The 13,119-nt window shown below is 37.6% G+C and overlaps 7 protein-coding genes across 7 annotated transcripts; 4 read left to right on the top strand and 3 right to left on the bottom strand.

Annotated features, from left to right (window-relative positions):
• Positions 1–428: 428 nt before the first annotated feature.
• FDP41_004560 (uncharacterized protein) lies at positions 429–1,602 on the bottom strand (the record flags this gene model as incomplete). Its single annotated transcript, XM_044707988.1, has 3 exons — positions 429–654; positions 736–805; positions 951–1,602. 3 exons carry the CDS (start codon positions 1,600–1,602, stop codon positions 429–431), a joined length of 948 nt encoding a protein of 315 aa, XP_044561374.1.
• A 769-nt stretch (positions 1,603–2,371) lies between these two features.
• FDP41_004559 (uncharacterized protein) lies at positions 2,372–5,335 on the top strand (the record flags this gene model as incomplete). Its single annotated transcript, XM_044707986.1, has 1 exon — positions 2,372–5,335. One exon carries the CDS (start codon positions 2,372–2,374, stop codon positions 5,333–5,335), a length of 2,964 nt encoding a protein of 987 aa, XP_044561373.1.
• A 24-nt stretch (positions 5,336–5,359) lies between these two features.
• Positions 5,360–6,799, bottom strand: FDP41_004558 (uncharacterized protein; the record flags this gene model as incomplete). Its single annotated transcript, XM_044707985.1, has 1 exon — positions 5,360–6,799. The coding sequence occupies one exon, from the start codon at positions 6,797–6,799 to the stop codon at positions 5,360–5,362; it is 1,440 nt and encodes a 479-aa protein (XP_044561372.1).
• A 102-nt stretch (positions 6,800–6,901) lies between these two features.
• Positions 6,902–7,867, top strand: FDP41_004557 (uncharacterized protein; the record flags this gene model as incomplete). The annotated part of the gene is made up of 1 exon (XM_044707984.1): positions 6,902–7,867. The coding sequence occupies one exon, from the start codon at positions 6,902–6,904 to the stop codon at positions 7,865–7,867; it is 966 nt and encodes a 321-aa protein (XP_044561371.1).
• Positions 7,868–7,908: 41 nt separating this feature from the next.
• Positions 7,909–10,322, bottom strand: FDP41_004556 (uncharacterized protein; the record flags this gene model as incomplete). The annotated part of the gene is made up of 2 exons (XM_044707983.1): positions 7,909–9,643; positions 9,712–10,322. The coding sequence occupies 2 exons, from the start codon at positions 10,320–10,322 to the stop codon at positions 7,909–7,911; spliced, it is 2,346 nt and encodes a 781-aa protein (XP_044561370.1).
• A 352-nt stretch (positions 10,323–10,674) lies between these two features.
• FDP41_004555 (uncharacterized protein) lies at positions 10,675–11,059 on the top strand (the record flags this gene model as incomplete). The annotated part of the gene is made up of 2 exons (XM_044707982.1): positions 10,675–10,762; positions 10,848–11,059. The coding sequence occupies 2 exons, from the start codon at positions 10,675–10,677 to the stop codon at positions 11,057–11,059; spliced, it is 300 nt and encodes a 99-aa protein (XP_044561369.1).
• A 386-nt stretch (positions 11,060–11,445) lies between these two features.
• Positions 11,446–12,945, top strand: FDP41_004554 (uncharacterized protein; the record flags this gene model as incomplete). Its single annotated transcript, XM_044707981.1, has 1 exon — positions 11,446–12,945. One exon carries the CDS (start codon positions 11,446–11,448, stop codon positions 12,943–12,945), a length of 1,500 nt encoding a protein of 499 aa, XP_044561368.1.
• Between the last annotated feature and the right edge of the window lie 174 nt (positions 12,946–13,119).

Below are 13,119 nucleotides of genomic sequence, written 5' to 3'. Positions count from 1 at the left end.
GAAAGTGGTGGTGGTGGTTTTGTTGTTGTTTATTATTAAATTATTATTGTTGGTTGATGGGATTCTCAGGTGCTCTCCTCCATAGTAATACGGAGAGAGAGAGGAAAAGGAAAATTTGTCGCTTTTGGCGTTGTGAAAGAGAGAGTTTTCTCGAGAAAATCCATTTGCCTTTGGTGTGAAGATCTCCAAGACAATCCAAAGTGCCACCTTTGGTGTCATCCACTGACATGCAGCAGTGCAAAGAGAATCGATGGCACACAGTTTCTAGGTCAACGTTCAACTTTAAGAAGTTTCTTTTGGTGAACCTTCATGAAATCCTGTCCTACCAAGCATGCTCCCATTCATCAATGTTCATCTCCACAGTCTGTAGAGAAATTCAATGTTGGACTTCGAACATTCAATACTAAACTGTAGATGTAGAATTAAAGTTATTGAACCAAGACAACCCAAAAGAAAAGAAGAACTCCCATCACAAGTGTCGATGAATATCGAGTGGAAGGAGCTTCTCCAACGGCATGCATTTCGAATTTGGTGAAATTACCAGAGGACGTGAGATTTGTTAAGGACATGATCCATTGTTGATGGAAATCCACAGAGGTGTATACTCCTCGATTACTGTAAGATTCTTCAACACCACACTTGTCAGGTCCATAACTGTTCTCGTATATTTCCCAGTGAACATGTGTTTAAAAAGTCAAAGAGGCTCAATTTTGAATTATCTCAATTTTTACATACCTTGTTAGACCCGTTTGAGTGTAAATCCCATTTTGAACGAAAAACAAAGGTCCACCAGAATCGCCAGCGCCTATATATTTGTGATTATCATTATCATCATTATAGTTCATTATTTCGTTAACATTGGGCATGAAAAGGAAATTGGTGATTCATAAACATTCACAAGTCACATTGGCATCACACACTCCTCAATGAATCAATCAATAACAACTTACAAGTGTCAACACCTTTACCAGCTCCTGCACAGGTCTGTCCTCTCGACGTGGCCATTCCCAATCTCAACTCATTACACTCCGAATCTGGTACAATGGGTACAAATCCCTTTCTCATATAGTCAGACACCTTATTGGCTCCACTGTAATATCCCCAACCAGTGACCATATGCTGAGTACCGAAGGAGGGTCTTCTCAATGTTAAGGCAATGGGTTGAATCGATGAAGAGAAGGGCAAATCCTCATAGAGCTCCAATAAGGAAACATCATTGGCTGCAAAAGCATCACTGTAGTGAGGATGAACATGAGCCTGCTTCACTCTCGCTCTCACACAATTCCAAAACCTGAATTGAGTCTTGCGAGTCATAGTGGTACTACTACTACTGGTGGTGGTGGTACTCGTAGTAGTAGTGCCCGAATTCATCTGCTCCTCATCGTGAAATCCTTCCAGACTACAAGTGGAGAGCCGATAAGAGCCTACCATGACTGAGAGTTTCTCTGAGGGAATGACATTGCCCGAGAGCACAACACAATGAGCTGCCGTAAGGATCCATCGTTTGGCAATAATGGTGCCTCCACAACGGTGGTAGGGATCTCGGCCAATGCTGGGTTGATATTGCATGGAGGCCATGAAGGGAAACTCTCGATTGTCCATGACGATTTGACCTCCTTGAACGAACACATCCAAGTTCATGGCTTGTACAAAGAAGAAGGAAGAGTATTTTGTGGTGGTGGTGGTTGTTGTTGTTGTTACTGTTGTTGTTTGAATCGGTCCATTCAGAAGTACGAATATTAGGAATGAGGAAAGAAGAAGCAGCAATGGAAGAATAGAATGAAAAAAGCCTTTCCGAGCTTGATCTTTCCGAAGATGCATTCCAAGTCAATGAGTACAAGGTTGTTGTTTCGGTTTTTTGTCTTGCTTCAAATAACGATGAGCATTTTGTAAACTTTCAAATATGCTTTTCATCAACACACATTAGTAAGAAATACAAACGGCGGGTGAAAACTTCTTTTTCTAACGTCATGTATGAAATGAACTGTTGTCCATCTGTGGCGAGACATTGATGAACAACAGTTTCCGGTCATGCTGAGAGTTTCTTTGGGACTCTGAGAACGTCCAAAAAGTAATAGATTGGTTCTTTTTTAAGAATTTAATTGGAGAATCGTTACGGGAATGGTATATACTCATGGAAGGCTTGACAGATTTCATTCAAAAAATTCGAGCTTTGAAGTTGTCTTCAAGACAGTTCACCCTTTAAAAAATTATTCATAATAGATATTTAGATTATATAAGAATTCAGCAATAATATTTGAGTACAATCATAACCACAGAGTCAAGTGATGATGATGAACGGGTGTGTTTGCTGATTTGGCAATTTTTCAGTTACGCAGCAAAAAAATTCTCAAAGCAATTTGGCTTCATCATGTCATCAGTGCTCTCAAACGAGGTGGTTCTATCGCCCAAGTCATCGCCCAAAGCAGGAAGTAAGGCAGGTAGTGTTACTGATAAGAACTCAAACTCTCCTCGTTCTGCCATGAAGACGAATCAACAACAGCAACAGGTGGTTCCATCTCACGCTCCCTCATTAGAAGAGGAAGTGGAGTGTATGGCAAATATTTGTGAGTGCCTGGATTCCTGCCTTACTAATATTAAACGATATTTAAATCAGCTTGATGATGACTTGAATATGGACAATGTAGATCAAGCCTTAGAGTGCTTCCAACTCGCCGTTACCTTGCTTTCTTCTGATCCTGAGCCCGAAAGACTTAAGCAACTTGTATTCGGATCATACCAAAGAGAAGAGAGTTCTATCATTTCATTACTGTTAGATTTTATTTCTCTTCCTTCTTATTTTAAATCTTCGGCCTTTGAACGCAGCTATGAGGACAAGAGTGCACAATTTCAAATTGCTAATGAAATTGATCAATTGCTGAATCACCTCAAAGTTTATGCTTTGAAATGTTTAAGCAAATTGGTCAGTATTTGCTCCTACGAATCAAGAAATATGTATGAAGAAACAGCAGGAGAGTCAGTGATAAAATCTCTCTCCAAATTATGTGCTGAAAGTATTGTTCAAGACCACGGAATTGATATCATGCTTGATTATTTGAGTAGAGAAGAAATATCTGAGTTGGAAGATTCTTCTCGTTCTGGAAATGCTGTGGGGGACGAGGAAGTAAGGCTAGCCGTGGCAGAGTGCTTGTTTTTCTTTGTGGTAAGAAATGAAGTTGGAAGATTGGCTGTTCTCATTCAGAAAGGAGTTCCAATTATTCTCAAATGCTTGGAAACTGAGCCCAACCAATTGATAAGGAGCTACTGTTGTGCTATCTTAAGAGAGTTCAGCACTTCATTCCCTGAAGAATTGTTGAAAGACAATGCTATTCAAATATGTGTCAAAGCGCTTAACTCTGACCCAAGCCTTGAGGTTAGAGCTCTTTGTGCAGAGTTATTGGAAGTATTATTTAAAACAGAGCCCAAATCATTTCAATTTGTTTCTGTCCCAACGTTGAGCAAGGTACTTAATGATAGACTGCTTAAAGAAACTTCCAGAGACGTACTGGAGGCAACTTGTAAACTATTAGAAACTATATTCTCCTCACAGCAATACGACTCTGACATCGAGAAGCTTGAGTTTCATGAAGAATTCATTCAAAAAGGCTACTGGAAGTCCTTCATTAGAGTTTTGAAACAATGTTCAGTTAGACCTGCCTCATTAGCAACACGCGCATTCAGATATTTGCTGCAGTTTGCTCCACCTAGTCAACGGTTGGCAAGAGAGGTTGTCTCCCACTTCCAATCTTTTTCTGTATTATTGAAAGCATGTCTTGAGACAACAAAGACAAACGAACAGAAGCAGCTCAGTTCAATCAATGTCGCTAACAAGCTTCTCAAAGTGGAACTTTCTATCATACTTGCTTTATTATTCGTACAGAGTCCTTTTGCTAGACATCAAATTCATAATGAGCTCAAAGCATTTCCTTTATGGATGTCTGCATTAAGAGGCGCACTGTTGAAGCATTTGGGCTTTGCAGAAATGGATTACTTCTCGGATGTGAGGATCATTGATGAAAATGGAAGAAATATCGTTGCAGCGTTTAGAACAAAGGCTAATTCACAATTGAACACTCTTGTCTTAGTAGAGATTTTCGAAACTCAAGAATCAGAAGCAAATAATGCAGACGACTTTGTTTCAAGGGATGAATCCAACCAGCTCGACGGAAAGATTACTCATTTCATTCTTAGTTTTGCTCTTCACAAAACATTGACTTCATCAGAGCCTGTTGTTGCAACACCAAACCATTCTTCCCCAAGCAAAATCACAAAAACTCCTTCAAAAACACCATCCAAGACCCCATCAAAAGTTCAGGACAAGGTGCCAGCCTATATTTCTATGGAAACTTCTATGACTCCAAGAAACAAAACAACACATGAAAGTTCAATTAATACTTCTCTCAACTCAGACGATTCATTCATTCAAAAGTTCGGAGATGTTTTAGCCAAACACGAGGTGGTTGAAATAGAAGAAAACTCTTTATCAGATTCATCAAATTCGAGCTCGAAGAAAGACGTAAACACTAGTCCTTCCACAAACCATAGCCAATCTGTTCCATCAAACCAACAACTAAGGGATGTCAACATCACCACAAAGACCGAAAATGTATCCACTACTTACTCTGACTCGTTTATCAATGCAAGAAGCATTGTTTCGAGAGCTAGTTTGAACAAGTCACTGCAAAAAAAACAATTTGAAAATATGGTTTATCTTTGCAAAGCATTTGGAGTATGGTATGAGAGCCACGAGATGAAAATTTTGCGACAAAAGGCACAAAATAACTTTGTAAAGGCACATAGGATGGCTTCCAATACTACAGGCTTGAGAATAATCCCGACCGGGTTTGTAAACACGCCAGATGGCTTAGTATTAAGATATCAACCAAATGACTCTCCTCAAAAATTATGCAAGCACTGGACAGATGAAGATGTTAAATTGTCGGACGTCTTCACCTTTGAAGTTCCTTTCGATGATTTTACAATTGAAAGAGTGGAAAAGGTACAGCAAGCTCTTGCAAAACATTCCAAGCTTGTGAAGAAATTACTAGTTTGCTGCCCCAAGTCACCCAAGAACCGACGAACATTCTTAATGGATATGAACTTGAATATTATGCCTAAAACAAGCCAAACCATTGAGGAATTGTTATTATTGATGAAAGAATATGGTCTTGAAAATATCAAAATGCCAATTTATTTATGGAAGGGAAAGGAAAGGAAAGACACTTCACTGACGCAATACAACATTTTGGAGATCCTTGAATTTATCAAGATTCATATCGCCAATCATTGCCAACTCCAAATTGAAGGCCCTAATAACATCGATACTAAGGTGTAGAATAAAAATTGGATAATGGTACATTTATAGTTGATTTTCAACAATTAACCACTTGTTCTCCGTGGATAGCTTGGTGGATTCTTCCAATTTCTCTTCTTGAGGATAATTTCTTTTGAAGTCATCTTTCAGCTGTTCAAGTAAATTACAGTATGTAGTTTTGAAGGTTTCAATTTCACGAGGTAAGGTATCAAAGAAATTGGACGTTGTTCTTCTCTTTGTGGATACAACTCCTTCGAGCTTGTTAATAAATTGTTTGATTTGGGATAAAGCTTTCTTGTACTTATTTTCAAATTCTTGAATGATCACGGTTTGTTGTTGTGTGATGGCATTTAAATCTTTTCTTTTGATATTCTCCAATTCTCGTCTACCAGACATTATTCTCTGGGTGAGAACATCCATTTCCATTTTGTGTCTTGATTCAACATAGGAAAGCTTCTTTTTCAATTTTTCTTCTTGGTGTTTTTCGAATTTTTCAATCTCTTTCAACTCCAAAGGAATTAATTGATTTTTTAGCATTTCCGCTTGTTTGTAATTCTTTGTTCTAACCAATGTCAGTATTCTAGCACGTTGTTCCAGAACGGTTTTTGAAAACTTGGGTTTGTGAATATGCATTTGTTGTCTCATTACTTGTTCTGTTTTTTTTAGTTCATCATTCTGTCTTTGTTCACAAGATCTTAGTAATTCTTTCGCTTGACCCTCAAATTGAGCTGTTTTTTGTTTCCAAACTTGCTCAAACGCATCCATTTCCATGGACATCACCGAAACAAGCTCGAGTTTTAAAGCATTCACAACATTAACAAACGAGGTCTCAATTTTTGAAGCCTCTTTCTTGTAAATTTCCTTGATCTTTTCATGAACCTGCTCGGCCTGAGTAAAATAGCCCTCTTCTTCCAGCACAAGTCGTTGTTCTTCTAATTCTTCAACAACCAAAGAAAGCTGGTTTTTGGTAAACAGGAAATCCTGATAGGATTTGTCCACGTTCGATGCTTGAGGAGCTTTCTTTTCGGAGGAAGGAGATGAAACTTTTACAAATAAGGGAGAGTCTGCAAGGTCGTCCATTGTTAGGGCTGGAGATGAAGTGATGAGAGTGTTTGCTTTGGCTTGTGGAGGTGATGAGAACGATCCGTTTGTTGATGGGGAAGTAAACTTGTTGTTTCCTTGAACGGGACCAAAAGTTTGAGAGACTGTCTTAGTCTTCAATTCTTGTTCTTTAATACTTCCACTTAACAAAGCAATTTCTTTCTTCAGCTTTTCAATTCGCTCTTCCTCAGACATTTCAATATCATCCATTGAAACCTTATTGTTGATGATGTCTGCGATATCTTGATGATCATTCCAAAGCGATGGATCATTCTCCAGTTTGGCCATCCATCCATTAGTAGAGGTTCTTTCTGGCTCTTCCTTCAAAACTCCTTCTTGAGGACTGGTTCCGTTACTGCTGAACGATGATAAGGGTACGTCCATCTCGGCAGTCAAAGGATGTTTACTTTCTGTTGGTCTCAAATTAAGGAATTTTTTACTGAATTTTAATTTTAAAAAAATTTAAATTCAATTCAATCACATCACATGAATGCATCATCATCGGGATCGTTGCAGATCCAAACAGATCAAGCAACGAAAAAACATGTTACTTCACCATCACCTTCGGAATATGGTGAACATAAAAAGAGGAAAGTAACGCCGTTATTTGAACACACATCAAGCCAAAACAAGCAAGAGTTTTTGCGAGGATTTTTAAAACGTCTACGAACGTGGGGTTTAGGAGCTGCCTCGACCTCTATTCAAACCTTGATTTCTTTTCTCACCAACAATAGCAATGAATTTTTAGATGATTATCATCATTTTATTGAATCAGCACAGAAAATCAAAGAAAGTTTTGCTAAAGAGTCTTCAGACTTGAAACAATCACCGGAATTATTGCGTGAGAGATATATAAATGATACATTGAACTGCTATGGATCTAATTCATCATTTCTTTTTGAAAGGAATGCATCCATAGAAGATGTTGATAATGAGGGAGAAGTGGTACTTTTAACAAGCGATGAGGAGGAAGAGGAGGTTGATCATTATGCAATAACAGACCAAGTAATTACGACTAGTTCAACAACGGAAGCGGAAGATATGGAAGATGTCACTCTCTCTTCAGGAACAGCGAGCTCATCCAGTGGCCAAATTATTTCATTAGTACCACCAACCAACACGACCTCTAAATCTAATGGTAGAAATTGGAGTCGTGAGAAATGGATAACCTCTCTCACTGAACAATTGACTAACTTCAATGTTGATCGATTAACTGAGCAGCAGAAAAGAGCTTGTAAAACGAATTCTCACTATTTATTAGAATCTACAGCCAAGGAGGACTCCAATAAGAAGAGATACAGAAATTTATTCACAGAATTCCCTGCATTGTTCTATATTTATTCATACACAAACTTCATTGGACGAATAACAATGGTAAAATCAATATTCGAGGATAATCCAGATTTAAAAAGCTTGACCCAAATTCCTCCAGATAAAATTATTTGGCATTAAAGTCTCTTTTCAACTCAAACACGTTCTATATAAGCATCGATTTATGGCATTCTCAACAATCGCTTGGCATGACTTGTAACAATTTCGGGAGAGTCAATAGGAATGTCGTAAGATGATTCAATTATGTGCCATTCAGCCTTGTACAATTTTGCTAAATCTTGATGTAACATGAGGAGAGCTTTTTGCCTTCCCTCTTTCCACTTGTGAAAATGTTCACACATAAGGCTGTCTTCTTGATAGTGATTGGAAGTGCAATCTCCATAGAGGAGATTTCCTGCAGTGAGTATCCCAACAGGAATGGTCGTTGTTCCATTCTTGGGTCTCATGTTTCTAACCACGTCTGCAGAGTCGGTCAGAAAATGATTCAACTCACTCCAAACGCACCCAGCATACTTGTTTTGGAAAATAATTCTTCGATTGATTGAATTCTGTTCTGTGATATTGAGTAAGGAATAAAAATAATTTTTCCAGCCATTCATGTAATACAGCTCATAAGGGTCTTCGTATTCGAGTAAAAATTCAACGTGAAAATATTTGAAAAGTCTAGGAAGAGCAATAGGAGTTAAATAGCGAATGGTGTCGTCAATGTAATCCCTGTCTCTCTTTCTTTTCAAAATTTCAGACTCTGTTAAATTCTTAACTTGTCTCAGCATCACACTTTCAATATCTTCATGAGCAGGATGCAACAATAGCATACCTGATAAAAGCTCAGGATACTCTGCTGCTAACTTTCGTGCAGTAAAAGATGCTGCAGAGTGAGCAATGTAAAGAAAAGGAACTCGCATTCTTGATTCGTACACTGCATTCACGACTTCAATGACAGTGTTGTTGACATCTCGAGGTAAGGGACCTGTATCTGAAAATCCATAACCACCTCTCTCAATAACACAAGCTCTAACTCCATTCGATGCAAGTGTTGTCACTAATTTCTTCATATATTCGTATGGAGAAGCAATACCAATGTCAGCATCAATAAGTGCTACATTTGAAGATTTCTCATTACCCTCACAATACATGTGCACTTTGTAGGTGTGATGATTTAAGGTAATGGACCATTTCTTTCCTGGTGCTTGCACCATGTCATCAATGAGAGCAATGGATTGAATGGTGAACAGAATCATAATGGTTCCAATTGAAATAAAACTAATGAAAGTGATGAATTTCAATATAAACCCTGACAGGCAACACAACACATTTCTGCCTGTGAAAAAATGTTCTTCATGCTCAAAATCAATCATCTCAACCTTCAAAGTTGAGTACTGATTGTAGGCAATAATTAAAAATCCAAACAAGGGAACCATCATGTACAGAGAAACCCATCCAGCTAAATGATCTCTGCTCTCAATAAATAAGGCATAGCATATCCAATTAATAGCGCCCAGTGAGAAGAAGAGTAAAAAAACTGCACATCTATATACAAATATTGCAAAATACGAATCATAATGTATAACGTCGGAAGGTTTTCTTAACTTAAAGCAATTCCTAAATACATTCACCACTGCAAAATTTGCAGCTAGCTCAAAAATGATACAAAGTGTCAAAAGCATGGAGAGTCCAGATATCCACAATAATGTTGTGGGACTTCCATTAGTATAATATCCATCATCTTTTGCAGAATTAACTGCTGATACAGTGAAAAATACAAAAATTGATAACAGAAAGAACGAAATAAGTAAAATGGAGCATCTGTACATGGAAAGAAAAATTCTTTTCTTGAGTTTCTTTTTTTCTTTTTCATCTGATTTCTTTGGCTTTTCTAAATCAAAAAACACACTACTAATACATGTGAACAATATCACAATAATACATTAGTCTGATCTAGATTTGTGTTCATGCTAACTCACCTATTTTCCAGATCTTTTTCCTCACTGTGACCTAAACTAATAGTAGGAAAAAGTCTAAAACTTTGTTTTTTCTTTATAGCATAACCAGGAGGAATAATGCCAGCTAGAGAGGTTCTTGATGAAGATTGACTGATGTTAGTAACAGAAATAGATTTCTTAATCTGGTCTGAAGATGATTTGTGGTTATCATGCGGTGAGCCCATTTTTTTGAATGAGGATTGTCCTGCTCTTGTCATATTATACGCCGAGTGTACTTGGCGAGACGATGAAATAGATGGTTGTACAAACGACTCTTTTGTTATAAATCCACGTCCCAAGTCATTGGGTGATTCAACAATGAGTGTTGAAGCGTCGTCGATCATGCGAGCTCCCTCAATATCCATATCAGCATTCCGAGATGCATATATTCCTATCCGTCCTTCTACTCCGGGTGGGCTGTATTGTGTTTCCAATAAAGCAGTTTGATCATTATTCGTATTTGCAGGATGAGGAGCGTTCAGTAGCTCTTCATTTAACTGATTCCGAGAATTGAATGGAGATTCAGAGCCCACCCTACCATAATGTTTCTTCTTCTTGATGGCCTCCGAAAGCTTTTGGGACAAGGAAGGCATTTTTTTTTTGAAGAAATTATAAATGGTCAACGATATTCTTCCGCCAGATGACATACATGCCATACGATTCACAAGTCTGAGTCAGACTGTGTTTTCATATTATAAATAACACTCAACGCGCGACCAATGAAAATGGATGGCATGGATTTACAACAACAACTCTTGTTCATTCATTTTGGAAGGGAGAACGCTGCAATTAGAAATTCAAGTGGTGGAGAAATTTTGTTTTCTCAATATATCGGCTCTTTGATGGGGGTTAATGCGTCCTCTGTGTGTTCAATGATGACAACAAGAAGTGTTCAAACAATGTATTAGGGTCCGAAACACAAATACAAAAAATAGATTCATCGTCATGTCCATTAAAACAGCCATTCAAAATTTGGTTTCACAAAACAAAGTTGTCATCTTCTCGAAAACCTACTGTCCCTATTGTGCGAATGGTAAGTCAACGTTTATCTTCTCGGATCAGATGGATCGCTTTATAAAACTAATTACTGAATTCAACCTCTTCATCATCGAATACAGCTAAGAAACTCTTTTCGGAATTAGGTGTAGATTACAAAGTTTTAGAGTTGGACACAATGAAAGATGGTTCGGAATATCAAAATGTGTTGAAAGAGATGACCAATATGGGAACAGTTCCATCCGTTTGGGTCAACAGTGAATTCATTGGAGGTTTTTCTGATACTCAAGCTTTGCATAAGCAAGGAAAACTACTTCCAAAGCTCAATAAATAACAGTACTATTGTATGTGTGGTTAGTATTGGATCAGAAATTGATGTTTATTCTTTCTAGCTTCCATTTTCGATCAAATTTAGACATTAAAAAAATATTAAATTCTATTCTTCTCAGCGGCGTGTTGATAGTGAGTGCCACCATCATCATCACCGTTTTCTTCACTATCATCACTGAACTCTCTTTCAAAAGAACACGTTGTTATTGATAAATAGCAGTGGATTTAATCAAGCGAATAATAATATTCACAGAAAAACATCGGTCGGCTCGTCATCATCATCCGGATTCTCGAGTGAGATTGATCATCAACAACTTCCATAAGAGGTCTACATACTACTAGTATATGTGTTGTTTTGGGTGCATCCAAACTAATTTCTTTAGAGAAATCATGAGTTTAAGAGAGATTATTGTTCGACTTTGCAAGAGTGAGGACCGATCCCGTACTTACAAGCCTCTCATTGACATTCTTCCATGGTGGGCTGTTTTGATTCTTTTCATCATTGCTACCATACTTTTTATTATTGCTATTTTGGTAGGAGTATTTGCAGGCCCTGCAGTTTTACATTTCTCATCAATAGAAGTTGATACCAACAATCATACTGTAACAGCTCCATATTGGGGTCTAGTTTCAGACATCAAAGATATGCGTTCCGTGTTCTATGGACAAGAACAAATTTACGTTGAGACGCCAGAAAACTATACTGCCTTGAATCAGGAAATTACGTTTAATTGTTATTTGAAATCCAATGTTTCGATACAAACTGTTCAATCATCACAAAATGCTTTTGGTTTCCAGAAATTAGACCTTGCCTTCTACTTACAATTGTTTGGAAGAAATTCTTACTCTGAAGAATGGACTCGAATTGTGAATGGTACTTACACAAGATCTTTGATATGTACGGAGGGGTCAGAGAAATGTGTCGCTATTGCTCTTTTCTATGAATCACACATTAGATATACCAATTATCGAATTGGATTGTCTTTCCTCAATGCTAAGGAATTGTATGATAATGGACTTATTAATTCAGGATATATTGGTTTTGAAATGGAGAGTTATAATTACGCATATGCAAACTGGGAATTAGGTTGGAGATACTCTATGATTTGTATAACAGCTCCACTGACAGTTGCATTTATTATTGCAAATATTGTGAGAAGCTATTTTGTGAATTGGACTACTGAACAGAAATGGATTGGTCTACTACTTTGTTTTCTCACTCTTTACAATAATCCTATTTTTGCATTGATTTTCACTGGAGGCAACTGGGCATTTTCGTTTATTAATATTATATTCATTGTGAGCTTTTTGTGTGTTCTCATGTTTACGGTCCTGGTTTTCACACATTCACTAGTAGTGGCACAAAAGGATCGATCCTTCCTGTGGTTCTACCTTCCAAAGATTGTGCTTGTTTCCATTCTGTTTGTTTTTGTCATTACGACTTTCACATATGTCAGACTTCAAGAGCAAGAAGATCCTGGATATAGTTTAAATATTGTCCAAGGCCTTACATCCTATCAAACATTGGGAATTATTGTTGTCCTGCTCATGATCCTTTACATTTTCGTTTTGGTTTATTACCTCATGAGAGTCATTGAAAAGCACAGAATGAATCTATTACCAAAACGTAATGCTTGGCGTAGTAAGGTCATTTGGTTCCTCACAACCATCATGGTCATTGGTACCATTGTTGAAATTTTCTTATACGTTTTTAGTAAGGATTGGAACAGCGCTGCTCAGTTCTTGTCATACTTTATGTTCTACAGTTTGTACGTTTGGCTCTTCACAATTTTATATTGGCCAAGTTGGGTTGCTCTTCAAGAATCTGAAATTATTGAGGAAACCACGACCTATGAAAAAGAGGATGACTACTTTGATGACATGGAATAACGTTGGTTGTGGAGAGAATGCTCTTCAACACTTTACAGTTGTTGTTCGACATTTGTAAAGCAAATTTGCCCTTTATCAAGTGGATCCGCGTTCAACATAAACTCTTTGATCTTTATCCTACAAAATGATATCTTCCAATTTTTGTTAGAGCTTCGCCCAAATGTGTTGGAAATT

This window comes from Naegleria fowleri (genome assembly GCF_008403515.1).
Source record: "Naegleria fowleri strain ATCC 30894 chromosome Unknown tig37, whole genome shotgun sequence".
NCBI lineage: Eukaryota > Heterolobosea > Eutetramitea > Acrasida > Naegleriidae > Naegleria > Naegleria fowleri.
This window is presented reverse-complemented; position numbering and strand designations above follow the sequence as displayed.